General features: G+C 43.5%; 2 protein-coding genes across 2 annotated transcripts; both read left to right on the top strand.

The window, feature by feature from the left end:
- Window positions 1-1060: 1060 nt before the first annotated feature.
- Window positions 1061-17929, top strand: LOC126565977 (uncharacterized; the record flags this gene model as incomplete). Its single annotated transcript, XM_050223178.1, has 4 exons — window positions 1061-1068; window positions 1150-1483; window positions 17012-17104; window positions 17150-17929. Coding segments are annotated over exons 1-4 (1215 nt in total), but the record flags the coding sequence as incomplete, so codon positions are not given.
- A 4-nt stretch (window positions 17930-17933) lies between these two features.
- Window positions 17934-20197, top strand: LOC126564256 (zinc finger protein 271-like). The gene is made up of 2 exons (XM_050221253.1): window positions 17934-18154; window positions 18212-20197. The coding sequence occupies exons 1-2, from the start codon at window positions 18125-18127 to the stop codon at window positions 20195-20197; spliced, it is 2016 nt and encodes a 671-aa protein (XP_050077210.1). The 5' UTR covers window positions 17934-18124.
- Window positions 20198-20753: the final 556 nt, after the last annotated feature.

Genomic DNA, 20753 nt, shown 5'->3' with positions numbered 1-20753 from the left:
ACACACAAAAAGTGCAACGTCTAGTCGTGGATAAGAAATACAAAGTAATCAAAAAATACATCCTAACACCTCACTTCGTATTAAGGGAATGTTTTAGTGCTAGACTAGGGTAACCAAAATGAAGTGCAATACGAAAAACCACTACAAATAATTAGCTAAATATCACCATTACGTTCGAAAAATTGAAGTGCGATCAGAATTTGTCAATAAAAAAAACGGGAAGAAACAAATGGTGGTTTGTGCGACGAAAAGCAAAGGCCCAAACAAAAAGAGCTCTGAGTGAAGAGGTGCGAGCCAGATAGAATGAGCGGGCGAGAACGAAAAAGGGCACAACAACGAAGAAACGGACCATTTTCTTGCGCAGCATTTTGATCTTTGCAAGAAAATCTTCATCTTCATCTCGACTGCGCGCCCTCGACGACCCGTGGAAGGAGTTGAGATGCAAATTGTTCCGCTACACAAAACAGCCGGCCCCGTACGCTACTGTACCACTACAAACGCAAAACCAAGGAACGGAACTCTGTACGCACACAACCACGACGAGCCCGATTCTTCAAAGAATGCTTTGAATGTGCGGGAGCATTACTGTGAGAAGTTTTAAGGTGCCGAAATTATTTCGATAACAAGCAGAGTTTTATATTTGTTGTCCCTGCCTAGACTTGTTTCCGGATGATATAAGTTTTGGGTAATATTGCAGAAGAAAAGCAAACTAAAATGACCAGTAACATGGTGTTAAAACAAATTTCCAAACGATAAAAGATCGTGCAAAAGCTATACCAAAACCGAACAGCAGCTCCGTGCTGTCTTATGCCAAGACAGAACTGGAAATCTCACACATACGAACTCGTTGCTAAAGGCGTACCCTTTTCTCTTGAGTAACCGCATAGATGTTCGCAAAGGGAAAAGTATGAAAGCGGACCGCCGGAACATCAGAAAGTTCTTTCAGAATAATCGATAACGACAGAAAAAAAAGGAAACACAGTTATACGTTTCCTCGACTACTTCCCATTAAAGGGATCAATTCCACTATCGTGCAACGAATAACGAATAAAACAGCAAAATGAAAGAGTAAGTAGGCTCATTTAATTTAGAATATTTCTTACTTTACCACTCCTTAATATGGTTTTCTTTTACAATCCCCTTTATTAGAGCCTCAATGATCGATGCATTCGATACGGCGGATTTTAATCCAGAACTAATCCTGTCCAGTGTTTTTCTGGACCATGGGCTAGACTTTGTTACCAATATTGACGATCTAGGTGACAATATTATAGCTTCTGATCTGCTCCAGCAGTTGGGCAGTTCGGTATTCTACACTGAAACGCCTATTGCGACGAATGTCAACAACAGTGCCAGCGCTGGACTTTGTGCCACCGTTACGCAGCAACAACCACAACCACAACCACCACAGCATCATCATCAGCAAATGTTATCGCAACTACCACCAGCTCTGCATCCAGCAAGATCGCGTATGACGATTGAGGTGAGTTAAAAAGCATTATAAAAATTTATTTTAACAAACTACACACCGATCAAACATGCTAACCACGTCACTTACTGGGCGTCTCCATCGAAAGGGATCATTCTACTGGAAGCTTAGCTTAATTTGATTTTTTTTGTCGCAGTTTTAATTTTTTAAAGCGGTAGATATTCACCCTGATAGGAGGAAAACAATTCAGGATTCGGACAAGCTGATTCGCTTCGCTCGATGGAAATAAAAAACGAGCAGAAGAACCGAGTTCTTCGCTGCCTTGTTGTGTATCGTGCTGCAAAAAAGCGTATCCTCACTTTCGGTGGCAGAAGCTAATTTCTTTTTCTCTCTATTTTGTCCTTGTTCGACGTCGCTGATACGTTGATGGTACGCGCGTGTGTAACAGTTTTTTTTGCTGTCCGTGCGATATTTTTTGCGCCTTCACTTTACTAGCTAGGATTGGTGGAGATGACGCTGGATGTTTGTGATTTTTTTTTCACCAGCTCTTTGAAAACCACACGCGTCGGAACTGCGCACTGATTGGTCGATTTCAATGATACACATTTTTGTATAATCTATCGAAAAAAAACATTTCTTTTTGACAAAATTCGTAACATCTCTTTGCAACAAATGAATTATAAGCCGTAGCAAAAAAGTCCACAGCGTCGTTTAACAAAAGCTCCAAATTTTGCGTGCCTTTCAATCTTTCTCCGTTTATTTTACGGGATTTGATTTTATTCGTATACGGAATTCTACAGGGGAAGTGAAGGTTCATTTCTTTTCTTCGATACGGAGAGCTCCACGTGATTCTCCCCAAACATCATCGAATCATCCGTTGCGGGACTACACACGTAAAACCAACACACTCCGACGCACCAATACAACAAAAGCTGTGCAATGGTCGTATATAGAGAAGTAACAAAACCAACCAACCTATGCACGAAACCAGCCCGAACCGTTCCGTCCGGAACCGGAAAATAATGAGAGCTAACCTACACACCAGCCGAGCCAAACACTTTGGCAAGAGCTTAGATCACGACAGAAGATTCCCGCTCGGTTGCAAGTCTTGTGTGCGTGTGTGCGTGTTTGTGGTACAACGGCAAAACGATAACACCGAATACATAATGAACACTGGTGCAACAACAAATGTGCAATGGCGCTGACGTGTGCAATGCACACACATGCACATGCACTCTTCTGCACTTGCACCCGCAACCGGTTCCGGTGCGTAAGGGTGTAAAAGTGCGTGCGGAGCAAGTGCATGTGCATCACATCCGCCGTCATTGTCAACGCTCTTTTATGTGTTTTCTCCTGGAGATTTGAAAATTGCTCACTCTCCTGTCTCATTTTCTCGTTTTCTATTTTTGCACTATTGCCATCTCTCGGTGCTGGTGCTTCTCTCTTTGGCCCGCTTTAGCCGCCGACTACTAGTATGTGTGCACGCGTGTACAGGCTTTGAAGCAAAGGACGAAGAAGCAAGTGTCAAAAGGGAAACAGGTGAAGATGATTTTTCAACCCGCTTTGACCGACCTCCGGATGGGCAGCAGGGAGACCCGTTTCGAAGGACCAGAATCCTACCCCCTGGTAACCTGGAGAGCGTGTATGGGTGGAACACGGAGTGGGCCAATGATTATGTTGTAAGTGCATTGCATTTGCACGCACTCGACGCATATACTCGGTACATTTGCTGTAGTCGGGATTCCGACTTACTCCTTCTACCACGTATCATTCGATGGACAACAAACACAACGAGTTTCAGCGTCATTCGGAGCACACAGGCACGGGGTAGTCTGCATTATGTGCGTAAATGTTCCTATTCGTTAGGAATCAAAACCCTGCACCGTCTTGCCGAGCTCCATTGCCCAAGTTGAACCCTTTTTCTCGGTTCTGAGAAGGGGTTTGTTAACTCTGCATGTATTTGAACACATTTTTGATGCAATTTTTGCCTTGCACTCCCTCGAATCCTGTCTTGAATGTAAACCTTTTTCAGTCACGTTTCGGCGCTAGACAATTTACCAGAATAACTGCCTGTTATGTGTATCTCGAATTTGTCTTTGCTTCATTTTAATCCTGAACACATATCCGTATATAATTCTTTCGAGCCTTGTGCATCACGTTTGATGGTGTAAGAGACCAATTACAATAAATATTACGTTACTTCTCAACAGAAATGTCAATAGTAGCCCATGTCTTTGATAAAAAATTATTTGATTTATTATTTTTTTGTATCTTAATTAATGTGCAGGAGTAAGAACTATTGTTACATAAACTCCACAGTACCATTCAATTGAAGGGCATGTAGACATCAGACATGCGAGAGCAGAAAAGAAAATCGCTCAATATATGAACTGAAGAAATTAGAGGAAATAACGCTGGGCGAGCGGCGCAAAGGAAAATAAATAAATTAAATATGCGTACGCTAGTAAAAGTATGTGTGACTGTTCAGGCACATACCCATTCCAATAGTTATGTCCATGTGTCGCAAACATGCGAAGGGATGAACTTAATTTATTGAAAATACACCAACACAGTTGCAACACAGATGGATGCATCTAGCGATGAGGGAACTTAAGCCAGTGCAAAGGGAAAACTGAGAAAAGTTGTAAAAAAACGACCATTTTCATTCTACTCCTGCTTAGCTCCGATGTTTTTAGAAAGATGACGAAAATGGGAACACTCACTTGTCATTTGTGGCCCCATCATGCATGTATGGATCGTCTGTGTAGTAGGGAATTTGAATATTTTGAGGAGAGTAAACCATCACGTGATTGTAAATGAAAAGCGCAACCTCATTATTCAATCAAAATTAAAGTAAGGAAAGGTAAAGAAAGCGATAACAGTTTGACTTTTCTAAGAACAATTTAACCTTGGAAAATCCTGAGCCTGAGTTTCAGACACATACCAAACATTGCTGTAAATTACACAAGCAATTATGAAGCTCACAATGATGAAATGGACACCATTAATCTAATCAACCCGTCTGCAGACAGTTTATATACGTGTCGCGAAGCTAAGGCCAATTTTCACAAAAATATTCTCGTTAAAACAGCTTCAAATTGATGACACATAAGGGCAGCTAAGCTCTTCATTATCAACGCTTCACAATTAAACTCGCGACCCCGTACATGTTCGCGTATACGTCAACGGCTAAGCTCGTGAAAAGCAGTCCCTTTCATTCTTTGTGTGCAGGCCAGGCGTACGTTACGAGTCATACAATTGAGTGGTTGCGAAAAAAGGCATGAAAACATAATTTGATAAAATATTATCATTTCATAGAAACGCATTCCGTAGAAAAAAGTATCCGCTTTCAGACACCATCTCAGCTTTCCAATGTTTACCAAACAAATAATATAAATGTAAAAAAGGACGCGCTAGCTACACGTTGCCGCATGCAAAGGCCGAGATACAGGAATGTGTTCCGTTCCAGGTTCTTCAATGTGACCATAGACAGCAACACGTACCAGAGCGGAAAATAAATTTTAAAATATATTTTCCGCCAGAAAGAGCATGATAGACTTCTGCTAGCAAGCAGTCAACGAACACACACGAGCAGTCACACACACCCACACAAATATTACACTCATTCCATTTTCTATCAATTTTTTTTCTGGCTTTTTTAAAAGGCACGATAGCACAGATAGACAGCAGCTTCACATCTCTCAAGTCCTACTTATGTCACGCTCGCCTTGATTCCTCCTACACATAACAACAGTCTGTCCGACACGAAGAGAATCAAGTTGGAAAAAATGGAATGTAAAACTACAGAAAAAATCAACCTTTTTTACAGCCAAACCGTTTCGCTTTGCTGTCTTCTAAAATTTGGATTTTTTGGGGAGGGTTTGATTGGACGAAATTAATTCTATATTTCAACATAAAAATCCCAAAAAAATCATATAAAAGTTTTTATTGAAATTAAAGGATTTGCTAAAAGAACCAGACTCTCGTTCTCAACCTCCGTGAATGGACTAATAAAATGGTACAGAGCTAAAAAATATACAGAACACCCATTCATACAGTCATCTGTTGAAAAAGAAAGGGAAAATACACACCGTAAAACTGGTTCATTTAGATGGATCTACCGTTCTCCGTTGATGTGTTTCCTTCTTTTTGCTTACATCCGTAGCACGCGAAGGACACAGATCACTCCAGCATATTTATCCACGTTAAGGAAGGTACCCGCCCAGTGTACTGCTCATGTTGTTGCACATAATTTTTATTAAATTTTCTGTATGTTTTTATGGATCTTTCAATTTTACAGAATTAATTGAATTTGCACCACTCACTAGTACCGGTATGATGACTACAAGGAATGGACTAACCAACATGTACAATATCTTTTTTGTTTTTTTTTTTCTCATTGCGTTCAGAAGGGTAGAATTGTTCCATACTGCCATGGAATTTCTCGAGTTATTTTTGCCACAAATGGAAGTAGACAAAAAAAACCTTCCAAATAAAGACATGTAAATCTCAGCGAACCAAAGCGGTGGTAAGAGGGCATGCTTGTGAAATTCCAATTTGGAGACATTTTATTATCACACAGTTCAACAAGCCATCCGCTTTATGATGCAAGTCCGTCAGTATGAACAAACTGAACGAATAAATGTTAGTTTTTTTTCCGTCTTTTATTTTCATCCTCGTGGCTGGTGAGGTCGATGAGCTACGCATGAAGTGATTCGGGCTAGTAGAAGGCTAATCGATGTGGAAGACAACAAATGTGTCTGAATAACAAATCGATATGAAAGCTGAACGACAAACTACATGACAAATCGTTTCACGTAGAAGAGGTATGATCGTTCTGAAGAACGAAGGGTCCCGATAGTCCCTGACCGAAGCATCGTATGCCTACTTTCACTATCTTGTGAATCGGTTACCCTTGAACAATTTGGGAGGATTCTTTTGTCAGGCTATACCAAGTGTATCAGCTTTTCCTTCCCTTATGTACCAACTCAGCCTCCGATCAGTCTCCAAAACATGCTTCCTAGAAATGCGATAGAAACTTTTGACTTTTATGGAACAGGTTTAAGGGTTATGGGACCACAGGTAAGGCATTAAGTGAGATTGCTTTGGCTAAGACCTAGCATTAAGGTCAATCAAACGCACCAGTATAGAGAAGTGGTAGGAAATATCAGGAGACGTTCTCCTATAACGTCGTCCATTCGAGATACGTGTGGTCTTACTTTCACCATGATCTAAATCATCTTGCTAGATATCTTGTTATATATAACTTTATAAGGATATCTGGGCCTCTATTAATAAATAAGAAAAAATAGAACTTGCTACCCCATCTAAGGGAAAACAAAGTTTAACAAAGCAAGCGAATTTTGGGAAATACTTTCTGATCTTGGCGGTTAAAGGTTTTTGTGTCACCAAGTGGCTGAAACTTTTATACATTGCTGAGGTGTTACTTACTTGACCTAATTTACAGCATGACTCATTGTGGAGGTGCCCATCAATTAGCTACTGATGAAGCCAAATATTTAGTCTTTTTCTTCATTGCCCCAGCAATCAATAGCCATAAATATATTTTCACACTGCACAAGGGTGGTTGCCAAACCCTAAACAAAACCAAAAAAAAAAAAAGGGCCATCACTTGTACAAGCACATGAACCAGATGCCTGTGCGTGAGAATGATTCATGTGGGATGGCCAACGACGGGAGTTTCCCTTCTGCACGTGCATTTCAATTGCCCAAAAACGACAACGGAAGCAAAGGTAAAACCCATCAGTCTAGCATTTACAGACGCGCTGCTGCTGCTGCTGCTGCTGTTGTCGAAACGAATCGAAAAGGACGAGCTCCCATGTGTCCAGCGTCATCAACATCACTCAAACCCCTGATGTCGCAAATGCAACTTCTGCATTGTCGCGGCATGCCGAACTGCAGGAACAAAACAAAACTGCCAAAAAACATAACCTCAACCCGTGGTCCTCATAGGCGGAGAATGAAATGCAAAGCAATAGCGCAATTCCAAGCCAGCTTTCACTTGACTGCACGACTGCCCTGGCGAGATCACGTGCCCACGTGCGACGTTCGTACGGTTCGCGCCAAATTTAGCTACCTCAGCAAGCGACCCTGGTTGCTCAACATAACTTCCTGCCTACTGTACGACTGCCGTTCGTGCCACGAGACCATAAGAACATGCTCGTGCTCTCGATTGGCGTTGGAGTACTTTCTCTTGATTTTCTCTTCTTGACACGTTAGTAGACGTTGGAGGAACAGCGGGCGCTTTCCGCGACACATTCGTCGGTGTCTTTTCCGGTGGCGTAGCATTTGGCAAGCAGGAAAAAAGTGCGCCAGGTCACAGCCCATGGCTTGTGCTGTCTGGAAAAGTGTGTCACCGATCAACCACTTCCCGCGTGGTTTGCTGTTTCCGAAAGTTCTCGTTGGGTCCCGCTCGAGCTGAGGGGGCCCCCGTACAGAAACGGGAGAAAGGGTTGTCGCGGGCGTAGGTTAATCCTTTTACCAAAATTTCCCATCGAACTCTCCCCAAATTGCAACAAGTAAAGCGTGTTTGTGCGAACCCGCTGTAATGGATTTAGAGACGTTTTTTAAACTTTGTTTACAGTCTTTTTTGCAGTCTGTTAATTGCATTGTTACGGTACACTTCCGGCACGAGGGAAGGGCATATGCGAAGTAGAATGCACAACGCACATGGTCACGCCACACGTTCCAGAGGATGAATCGCTCTGGCGTGAGCCTGACTGTTACATTGTTGGCAGCGGAAAAAGAGGCATAGTGTAATTTAATTGATCTCCCCCATATGGATACGGGTCAATTTCGTTAACGGCTTTCTTTCTTCTGTTGATTGTCAATAGCCGGTATCTGATTAAATCTTGCCACCTGTCAAGTTTGCCAAATATTTTTTTTACTAGTGATGCGAAAAATGCTGCTAAAGATGAATGATTTTGGTTTTGTTATAGGAACAAAACGTCAACTGGAGATGGAATTTAATTAATGAAAGTATGACCAAATATGGTCGTTTCTATTATTGTTGTAAAATTTGACACCTTTTGCGTATTGACGTTATCACTCCAATAACGACACACTTTACCTAAACCCGGGCACTACACATTCAGATGTCATACTCCTTACACATCATACGTGCTCTTGCTTTACGCTGGCTTTATCTCTCACAGGACTTCACCTTTCTTTCGACAAACGTAACAACATCACGCGAAGAATGGCAAACCTTCACACCTTTTTGTTTTCGGTCTCATCCTATCCGCTGTCGTTTAGCAATGGACAACCAAGAGAAAGCCCGGTACAAAAACGGCCCGAAATCCGGAAGGCCCCGTAAAAGCAACAGAGAAGAGTGTGAAGAGAATGAAATTAACTCATTCAAAGCCATAAAATAAACCACCAGCTTTTGGGGAGTAAAGCGATGGGTAAAAATAAAATAAAAAAACTAAAAAGATACTCCAACCATGCATCTGCAAAAAGTAGGGTCCATTCGTTCGCCTCACTTTGGTTCATACAGAAGCGGTAAGGCGAATGAATGGATGAAAAAAAATGAAATTAACTAAGAGCGTAAAAATACTGAAAGAGGATAAAATACCATTTCCCAAGCGGATGTAGCTAAACGCAACGATCTGCAGGATGGGGGTCATAGAAAAAGATGTGGATTTTTCTATAGCAATCAGAAAAGAGCTCTTATTTTCCATACGGTTTATCTTCTCTTCAACACATCGTATCTATTTTCATTACATTTTTTCGTTATTTGATATATACTTTAAAGATCATTTTAAATGCACTTTATTGAGCTTTGAATTTCTTTAGTATTATACTAAAATGCTTTGAATAGATGGATACGAGCCAATGCTCTTTTCGTCGACCAACTGGACAAAGGTTGCTTCTCTCGAATTAAAAGAATCTTGCAGTCCATCACAGGCGCCCAGTGAATAAACGAAAGCGACATTCAGAAGCATCCTCCATTCTCTCGAGGTGTATTTTCTTTCGTGTTTTCAGTCCCATACCAAGCATCATAGAATCACCACAGTGCGGTAAGCCCACTGGCTTAAGAGCTGCTAATGATTTTACTCCGTTTCTCTAGCTCAACCAGAATACGCGTCCATTTTTTATCCATGTAAAAATTATTTTACAACGAATAAGGACCTTAATGGATAGTAAAGTACGGTTAAAGTAATTTCGTTGCCATCGTACTAGAAGGGACGGCAGCATAAAGCATCTCTTTTAGTACGGACATCTTTAACGGTTTGTGGGAAGGTTTCTGAATAATTAATTTGAAATCCCTTTTGCTGAATTCAATAGTGTTCCAGTTTTAACGTATGGTTTAGTTGTAGGTAGTTGAAAGTCACATCGATCTACTCAACTAAAACGAAAAGATATGTAATTCCATACAATTTTACAACAGATTTTTTTGTAAACTACAGAATCATACATTTTGAAACGAATGGAAAAGAAAACCCCAAGCTGGAAAAATCCAAACAAAAATGAAGGAAGTAGGCGTACCCGTCCACCCAATCCACTATTTTTACAGCTTTGCTTTCTTTACCGTTCCTTTTGAGCCCAGCGTAAAAATCTGCCTTTAGCATCCTCACGGGACAAAGTGGCCCTGAGCTTATGAGGCCACCATTCTGTTATGCGTTCACGTGTCGATACGTTTTCCCCTAAGTGTATTCACTGGCAGAAACTCTTCCCCACTCACCCTTGCCAAAAGTTTTGTTCTGTTTCTCTTTCTATCGCTGCGCTTTCGGAGCGCTTGCTGGCTTTTTCCTCGTGATACAATCGCTACTGCCGAACCTGAACCATTATCTGCATTCTCCCTAGCATCGTCCCATCCAGGAATGCTACCCAGGGAAATAGTCAGAAAAACTCTAGAAAGACCAGCCCCTTTTATTTCGCGTCCGATGCCAGCGGATCCAGTGACCCTTCCCTCGGTTTCGGATCGCTTCCCTTGACGGTGTGTCATACGGTGCGTATATGTATGGCGAGCGCCTACCGTCATTGGACCTGGCATTCCTCTCCTGTGCGTCGGACTTTTTAAATAGGAAAAACTAAAACTATAACACACCTCAATCTGGTAGCGAACCTAAGCTCTGATAGAGGATGCGCCAACATTGCTCACGATATTTGAAGTATGAGTGTAATGAAAAACTATCGGGCGAACAAAAAATAACGGCCACACACAACTACGCAACGTACCACGCACTCACGCTTTTTGTGCAGTCAAATCCGTGCGAGAATAGTGCGAGTTGGCGAAAAAAGACTCCTCCATAGCATCTAGCCAGCAAATCATCCGGTCCTCAATTCCGATAACACCTACATTAGTGTGAGTGAAATAAAAAGAGGCCAGAAATGAAGGCTGCTACTGCTGCTGCTGCTACAGCCCTGTCCCCGTACGAAGCCTTTTCCCGGGTGTATTTTCTAGTTCGCAGCACCGCACTAACACAATAGAACCGCAGCCGAACATAATCCACCGTGATGCGTGTGTGTGCGTGGCAAATAAAAACAAAAAAAAATACACACACTATCTCGCAAATGACTTAGCGGGCTGCAGTTGCAACTGCATCTGTGCACACTCATGTGCAATTGTAGCCACCCAGGACAGCACCGCGAGCCTTTCGATGGTTTTTATCCACCCACTCCCACTGGGCTCTGGCTGCTGGGCAGTTATTTGGTTCATGGTAGAGCGTCGAGCAATGAGACGATGGCCGGAGACGGCATAGCTCACAACCCCACTTGCGCCACCACCAACCACCAACTCCAATCCAATCAATGCATCGAAAAAACATGGCTGATGGAAAAATCGACAGCCTTCCGCAGCAAGACCGGCGCATGCTGTTCCTTCGGGCTGTGCCCACTCAACCACTTCTCTCCGTAACCCATTAACGGTGGCTCGGGAAAAACATGTCTACATTTTTCCCGTCACGCCGTGTGCGCCAGCGCGCAGTCAACGAGACTCGATGTCCCGGCGCGTTTTTTTTTCTCTCTCCCCAGCCCTAGTACTCCCAAGTGGTTTTCACCAATCGTGTGTATGGGGCCCAGTGCATCGGGCTCGCTGGCGATGCATTTGTTAGCTGCAGTCCTCCTCCAAGCGGCTATGTTTAGGCCGAATATATGTAGCACTTGCCTTGCACGGATGCTGTGCACTAACGTGGATGGGTATTCCGCTTTCTAGTTTCGTCCTGCTACGCTACGTCTCGCAAATATAAAACGAGAAGAAAAATCAATTATTGTACATTTATGGCCCAATGGCGATCGATCCGGTCGGACGGGAGGGATTGTTTCCAATTCGCAACTATATGGTTGTTTAGAAATTATGGTTTACACTACTTCATGATCAAACCACAGGCACAATGTAGCATGCTCTCTATTTAGAATTAGCAGCAAAAATAAAACTCGACATTGAATAATCATGGAGAAGTTGAATCATTAAAATGGATGTTTGTGATATAAATTTATGTTTTATAAATTTTATTAAATGTACAAGATTAAACCAAAGTGGGATTTAATTTTAAGCTTTTATAATACATAGTTTATCTGTCTAATATTTTGGATCCGATCTTCAAAATCTCTTTGCTTTGTCGTTTGCATTCTGATGAAGGCAACTAATTTTGGCATAAGTGGTTTCTCCGTATTCCATTCCAAATCCTTCATCGACACATTACAAAACCACCGATTCTGTTCGATAGATTTGTGATGCCACTTCAGATGTCCCACTCCCAACCAAAAACTCACACAACTAGATAATTGAAAAGAGTGTGATGTGGGTTTAAATCATCCAAAACGAACAAAAAACAACTAAATATCAAGCTATTCGCTATTCAACCAACTCCTCGTCTTCGGATTTTTAAATTTGCTCATCCTCCAAGAGAATTCCTCTTTTTACTAAGATATAGTAGGTCGTCCTCGGTTTAGTTGAGAAGCAGATGGATGGTGTCTGATTTTAATTTCGCCTTCGCCTCATACTTCATGCCATTCTCTAACATTTTCAATACTAGTACAAAACAGACAATGCTAATGCTCTTCGAAAGACATAGAGCAATGCACACATACCACACGCATACACACAAAACAATAAAATTTTGGTGTTGGTTGACCGATGCTACGGACCGGATTTTCCGGTGTAACGGGATAGCGACCCAACCAAGGGAGTAAGAAAGTTGCACCGTACGTACCCATTTACTGTGGCAGAAGAATCGCAAAGAATCCTTTCCCAGCACAAGCACAATCGCACTCGATCTGACACCAGGCATCGTTGTAAGGTTACGAGGGTTACCGTCTCGTTATTTTAATTTCAACAGAAACTAGTTTCCCTATAGCTGCCATTTTCTACACGCGATACCAGAGAACTCATTGCCAAAACATTCCTCGAATCCTTGCAGTGTGCGGTTGGGTAGGTAGTGTCCTTCTGGCCTACCTTCCCATTTCCTTACCGGACCGTTCCGGACGGCAAGGGATAAAACCAGCAACAAACCCCGTTAACCGGCTGTACGGAGCCGGACGGGATAGGAGAGAATTTACAAACAAACTAACCCCGCGCGGCAGAACCGTCCTTTGGCACAACAATTCCAATACGAAAATGTATTGTAATGAAAAACTCGACAAACCGGACACCGGCAAAGTTGACCGATCATCCAAAAACTTGTTCAGGGGTGGGTTAGGAAAAAAGAGGTGAACGAAAGAAAAAAAGCTATACGATTTTTTTTCAGTCCCCTTTACATTAACATGTCCATCGTACTTTTGTAGGATGATTCTGTATTTCAGAATGAATTTTATTCAAAATCTCATAATCGATTTCCTATGATTGTCCTATGATTGTTAAGTGACAATAGTCGAGATAGATAGGTTTCTCCTGTGACCGACTCTTTTGAATTGTGGGAAAACTTTTAGCACTTCCTAGAACTTAGAAGAACGCTATAAACTAGAAAAGTAGAGCATCGTTCGAAAAATTCATCAAACTTTTCAAAGAGTTTTAATTATGTTTCAACGTGCAGCAGCGAAACGAACCCGCACTGGCATGAAAGCTCTGCGGAGTTGCTAATAAAGGCAACGAGGCAAAATACTATAATGCATACTGCTGCTTTGCTCTTGGAATCTGCCTTATCCGATTCCGTGAAGTTCCGTGTGATGTGATGCCGCTGCCGTTGCTGCTGCTGCTGCAGATAAAGGACACATGTAATTATCTTCTTGCGGATCCTTCGGGCATACACTCAACTCAAAAAGAGTTTTGCATATAATCAACGCTACAGACGAGAGTGGATACGAGAGTGCGTAGAAAATCTTAGTTGAGATGTGCTCTGCAGCAATAGAAATGGTCGTAGGCTAATCTAATATTCATTTCAGTCACAAGATTAGATTGTCCTCCAGCTTTGCAATCACCCTTTTGCAAGTTGAACAATCTGTTAAGTAATGTCGCATTGAATGTTTTATTTGTTCTATATTTTACCAAGAAACCGAGAGTACTGTAGAGTAAATGCTTGTAAGTTCATTGTTTTACGTTCCAACAACACACACTCACACACGCATTCACTTCATTAATTCGTTAAGTTAACACCATTTCAATTACCGAAGCGGTGGCACAAAAACACACCCCAATACTTTTCAATTAGTGGCGCAAAACGTCATTGAATTAATCGCTCTTCACACTTCATAATCACTTTAGCTGGAGATTTTTGTATTTTTGTTTTGTTTTTGCCCACCCGCGGTTCTTTCCGGTCTGTCAGAGTCCACTAACTTTCCGGTATCATCAAAACGAACACATATACAAAAAAAAAACCCACACACTTTTCACATGTTAGTTATCGCGGAAAAAAGAAATGAGAAAGGAAAACAAATAATAAAACGCGCAAACAGCTAAATACCATCGCTAAAACCATCACCGCTTGCCATCGTTTTGGTCATCCCTTTTTCCAATTTAGCAACCTTGCCAACGAGAGTGTATTTTACTTTTTAAGTGGCCCAAATTGTGAGGAAATTACAAAAAACAAAAAACAAACAAACCAAACAGTTCAACGCAAAAAATCATCCTCTTGGGTCGGGTTGGCAGTAAGCGAGCCAATTGGTGTGCAGGTTCCATGGTTGTGATTTCAATGCTAATTGAATATCTTCCGTGTGCCGTATTGCCGGCAGTAGTTTTCTTGTTTTTTTTTCGGCCAGTTTTTTCCCGTTTAACACCTCGACATGCAAATCCGGAAATCGGTCAAATTAAAACACCTCGCGAAAGCGCGCACGAGTGTAGACAAGACAAAAGCAAAGGTATAATAAAAACGTGTATTAACAGCAAGACAAGAACGGTTCGGAAAAAAACCATTGTGTTCTACTTTTGGGGGAGAAAAACCCCACACAAACGTTGTTTTAAAAAAGCAACATGAAACTGGAAGACCTCCGGCTCGTTCATCAGCCTGCGCGTCCATTAGGTGTAGGACTGTATGCAATACCGAAAAAAAGATCATCAAAAGGACACACTGTGATTGTGCCGCCGAACTCAGCCGCCTAGTCCCTGCTGCTGCTGCTGCTAGTAAGCGAAATAAGGCAAAAGAATAGACCGGAACAAGCCATGTAACAGAAAAACCGACTGTGTATTTGCCAATCTCCCCAATGACCGGTTGGCCACGTGCCATTTTTGCGGAGAAAAGAAACAACACACAAACGGCCAACAGCAACGAACAAAAAATGAACGCTGAATTGAGAATATTTGATGGCTACGTTTTTTCGTCGTCGGTCTGTCGCTTCCCTCGGCACCCCACATTCCCACGCTACACACGTTTCCGGACCAGAGAGCCAAACCATCTCTTACCAAGTGTGTCCAATATCGTTCTGCCTTGGAAGGGCATGCAACAAGTGAAGCGTTCTCCAAAATTTGTGTATTTTTTTTTTTCGGCTGCACTGCAAAACACACTTTTAGCAGATGCTAATTTTGGCAAGTCTGTTTTCGGGGCCATGTGTACGCTTGTTTGGATGGCCCCGAACCTAACCGTCATCATCATCCCCGTAGTGGTAATGACCAATCACCCCCAAAACGGTGCGCCCGCCGCATTCGGGAGAGAGCTCCGGCTTTACACATGTCCCCATGGTGATGCTGTTGTTTCGAGCAAAAAGAGGAAAAAAATACGCAAATGCCCAAATAAAAATACATCCCAGCTCACCGCAAAAGCAGGGTGGCCACTGACCACCAACAAGTGGAGCGGGATAATTGTTTAACTCTTCCTTTTTTTTTACAACGGTACGGTGGCAATATAAATCGGTCGCTTTTAACGTGAAACTCCACGCGAATGTCAAGGATGACCGATCCATCGAACCAACCGGCGCTATTGGTCCATGAGCCGGAATGTATCCACACACCCGAGCGATGATTGCTTTTTGGGGGAAAAGATTTCTTTTTTTTTTTTTTGGTTAGTGGGAAGCTTTTTTGTCATTTTTTTTTTTGTCACCTCCCTAAGTGATCCTGTGAACTCTCATCCTGCCGGCAAAACAGTCGTCAGTAAACGCCAGTCGGGCATGGTCGGTTTTCTGCAATCCCCTGCAGGGCGTTAATCCAGACGAGGGATATGACTCGCTGGCGGATTCTGTTTTACGGTGACTTTCGCCGGTATTCACCGTGGCACGTAGTTGATCGTTGGCATCGGTAAAGGACGGCTACTAAATGCCGTCACAGAACCGTAGAGCAATATAATGGGAAGTTGATTATTCTTTTTTTGCCAACGTTCTTCTTCCATTGCCGTTCATTGCCGTCGACTGACCGGAAGCTGGGAACTTAGCTCGATGCCTCTTTCCCTGTTGATTCGTCGTTCTGCTTTGTTGTGTTCTGATAGCGACTGAACAACCTGTTAACGTCAGTGTGGCGTATGGTTGTTACAAAAGAGGACATTGGAAAGGAAAAATAAAACAAGCAAACACATAAAATGATTTCCATTTTCACAGATTGCCGTGTTTCATTTCATTTGACCTCTAACGGTAGTACTTCGGTGCTGTGTTCCACTAGTTATCGTTTTTTTTTGCGGGACAGGATAACTGTCATGCACCACAAACGAGATAAAATGCAATCAACAGGAAAGTAGGATGATTTTTTCGTTTATTTATAGAGGTTTTGAGTTTTTAAGACTACCTTCCCCTATATGAAGGATGTTTTGATTGACAGAAACAATATTTAATGGTTGTTAGCACTGTTTTATCTTTTCATGCTATTTTTATGAATTCATTTGTAAGGTTTTTTTTTCTGTGTACATCTAAACTCAATTTCTAACGTTACACACTTTTTTCTTTTAATTTATACGTTTGCGGATGAAAATTTTCCCTTTCCAAATCGCTTTCACCTGCAAATTGGAAGATCGTTTGTCACGATTGTACACCATAGCGTGGAACAATGTCAAGATGGAATCGATTCACAACAAACACACACAAACACACACCTTATCCTCTTTCTTTTCTATTTTCATTCCTCGAGCACTATCCGCAAGCAATCAACCGATCGATCGATCTGTCGGCATGATCCGTTACACTTGAATTTCCACTCTTCAACCGTTACAAGTCATGCCCAATTGAAATTGACGCTCTTTTACCTTTTTCCCGGTTTGTTTACAGAAACCCACCGACGAGATGCGCTACGACACGACTTTCGGAAGTGATTATGCAAAGCCCCAGCTTGTTCCGTCTCTGCCACTTACAATGCCGATGGTACAACAAATGCAGCAACAACAACAAACAGCAGTGGCTGCGCAGCAACAACAGCAACAACAACAGTCTTGCAAATGCGAATTCTGCGAGTATCTACAAGCCAATCGGATATCTCTCACCGGTGATCACTCCTTTCAGTGTGAGTTCTGTGGGGAAGGCTTCTCTAATCAGACTAGCTTCAATCGGCATCGCTGCGGGGGAATGGATATACAAATATACCGGTGTGAGACCTGTCGGCAGGAGTACGGTAGTTCCCGAGTCGTATCGAGCATTGGTAACTGCGAGCCTAGAGATAAATGTGATATTTGCAATCGAAACATCGTACAGTCGCTGCCAGAAGAACAGGCGGCTTACGGGCCCGCCTCGATGGCAGCGGGCAGTTCTTCGATAACACCACAAACTACGCCGGCATCCATGTCCGATGGAACGATCGATGGAACAGTTTCATTGCTGGTCACTTCTCCCGAGGTGTCAAACGAAAGCGTCAGCGATCTGAGTGTCAACGTACGCTCTATAGTGAATAGTCCCATCCAACAGCACGATCTAAGCAGTATCGATCCATTCGGATCGGATAGTGAATGTTTGGGACAGTTCTTTGCAACTGAGGCAACGTCCACTTCACCCTGTACGGCTAGCACTACCGGTAACATACAGTGCACACCCATGCCAACGAGTGCCAACATTGGGAATCTTCTTCCCACCACTGCGCTTCACCAACCGGAGTCCGCAAAAACCTTCTTCGTGCTTGGCAACGTGGAACAATTGCAACAGTTCAATGCAGTAGCATCAGCCACCGCGCAACAACAACATCAACCCAGCAACGATCTTCCAACGGTCATCAATAGCTTCCATCCCCTTCATTTGCCACCTCCGGGACCTGGGCCTCATCAGCAGCAGCAACAGCTACCTCTCTCACTGCAGAGCGTGGTCCCGGCCACTACCGGGTCGCATCTGCCCAGTGAGCACGAGGTCACTAGTCTGCAGCAGTACGATCAGTACGATGATGAGGACTACTCGTCCATGTCCGAAGATGAAGCTATTGTTCCAATAGTAAATATATTGAGCTCTAGTTTGCGACAGTTGCTAATTGGTGTCTTTCAATTACAGGAACCCTATGCCAAATCGCCCAATCAGGACCATGCCAAGACGGAGCTCCCAATACAAGAGACAATCGTTGACACTAGCACCGGCGGCATCGGAACTGTTATTCCGCTACAGCAGTTCGGTTCTGGCGGATTGCCAAGAGATGATGCAGCTCTTGGTCGTGCACTGATGATGCACGGCGTTGCACAGCACGTACACGTTCAACAACAATCACAACAGCAACAAAATCACCACCCGTCTAATCTAGCACAAACCAAGACACACCTGGATGATGATGAGGAAGGAAAATGTGATTCATCATCTCCATCGCTTGGCATATTTGTCGGTGGTTCCACCGCGATGGCGAATGGCGAAGAAAAAGCGACACAGAAAAGCCAATCCTCCCTTGCGAGTGGCTCCAACCTGGAACGGCCCTACAAGTGTCACATCTGTGAACGTTCGTACCGGAATCAGAAGAACTTAAAGTCGCATCTAAAGGTGCACGAGGGCATCCGCGCGTATCAATGTGAAATTTGTGGTAAGAATTTCTCCGGTTCCAGCTACTTGGTGATCCACCGACGACGCCATACAGGTGAGCGGCCATTCAAATGTGTCACGTGCGGAAAGGCGTTTGTGGACTCGCGTGCGCTAGCCGTTCACGCGCGTTTGCATAGCGGCGAACGGCTCAAGTGCGAAAAATGTGAGAAAACTTTCTCTAGTGTGAGTGCCCTCACAGTGCACAATCGGCTACACACCGGCATCCATCCCTACAAATGCGAACTGTGTGGCAAAACGTTTCCGCAGTACAACAACCTAAAACACCACATGAAGAAACACGAGCAACCAAATGCTTCGGAAAATCAGTCACCAGGTGGGACACCACCGGCCTGTGGACCTGCGATGTCCAACGGAGTTAGCACAACCAGTGGCTCCAATACTGTTTCCGGACGATTGGGTTCGACGGTTCAGACGGACGCGAATCTTAATGGAGTTACACATATGGTGGCCAGCTCAACCACAGGGCCTGCGTTCGAGTACAAATGTCACATCTGCAGCAAACCGTACAAATCTGCTGACGATCTGCAAGAGCATCTTAACCAGCACGGCAAGGATCGACCAAATCAGTGTGAGTTTTGTTCGAAGGTTTTTCCGCGTTCCTCGCATCTCATCATTCACCGACGGCGTCACACAGGCGAGCGACCTTTCAAATGCAAATACTGTGACAAAGCGTTCGTTGACTCGCGAGCCCTGTCCGTTCACACGCGGCTGCATACGGGCGAGCGGGTAAAGTGCGAGACATGCGAAAAAACGTTCGCCAGCTCCAGCGGCCTGATAGTGCACCGGCGCATTCACACCGGGGTGCATCCGTACAAGTGCGACTACTGCGAAAAATCTTTCGCCCAATCGACGGCACTCAAGTACCACCTGAAAAAGCACGACACAGCCCTGCTGCCTACAACGACGACCCCTGAAAGTGCAGAGTCACGGCTTTCCACGGTACCAAAGCACGGTACAGCCGATGTAGGCCAGTGTCCACCTTTCGGAGACGACTCGACAACGAATGGAAACGATCGGTACAAGTGCACCGTGTGCAGTAAGGTGTTCCGATCCTCCGAGTACCTGGTGCGCCATCGGCGAACGCACAGCGGCGAACGGCCGTACCAGTGCGAGATTTGTGGCAAAAACTTTTCCACCATGAGTTACCTTGTAATCCACCGGCGTCGGCACACGTCTGAGCGACCGTACAAGTGTACTTCCTGCGAGAAAGCCTTCGTCGATTCGCGTGCCCTCCAGGAGCATGCCCGACTACACACTGGCGATCGTGTGCGCTGCGAGATTTGCCAAAAAACCTACTCCAGCGTTAGCAACCTGATCGTTCACCGACGCATCCACAGCGGGGTCCATCCGTTCGAGTGTGACAGCTGTGGTAAATCGTTTGCTCAAAAAAATGCCCTCAAGTATCACCTTAAGAAACACAACAAACAGGATCAAACAGACGCCATGGGTTAGTCCATGTGTAGGTATGTTCTGGCAAGCGGATGGATCAATTGAGGCTTCTATCGAAAACAACAGTTATTTTCTGTTTGCACTTACTTTCCTACAGTTTGGGACGTTGAACACACGTGTCCATTCGCACTTATTTTACGCAATATTTCTTACGGTGGCATCTTGTGATGCCATTTGCATATCCACAGAGTGCATGAGTGAATTCGATGTACACCGAAAAACCATTTACACACAACCACACTACTTCACTACACTACTTCTTCCACATTTAAATAATAGTCACTCAACAATACCATTCAATCATTCCTCTCAGTCAGCGGATTTTGGTGACGTTTGAATTGACCAGCGTGTGTTGATAGTCAAAACAAAATTCTTCTCTAAAACCATCAGCTACGGACAAGTCGAACAACAACGAAGTACTCGTGTTTAGGTTAATGCAATGGAAGAACAAATTGTGGATTTGGAATTGATATTTTTTATTAGGGATGAAAGAAGGAAGCTGCTCAATTAAATTCTAATAGTATGAAGCCATTTTTAAAGCACGATAAAGATGATTGAC

Source organism: Anopheles maculipalpis, chromosome 3RL, assembly GCF_943734695.1.
Source record: "Anopheles maculipalpis chromosome 3RL, idAnoMacuDA_375_x, whole genome shotgun sequence".
NCBI lineage: Eukaryota > Metazoa > Arthropoda > Insecta > Diptera > Culicidae > Anopheles > Anopheles maculipalpis.
This window is presented reverse-complemented; position numbering and strand designations above follow the sequence as displayed.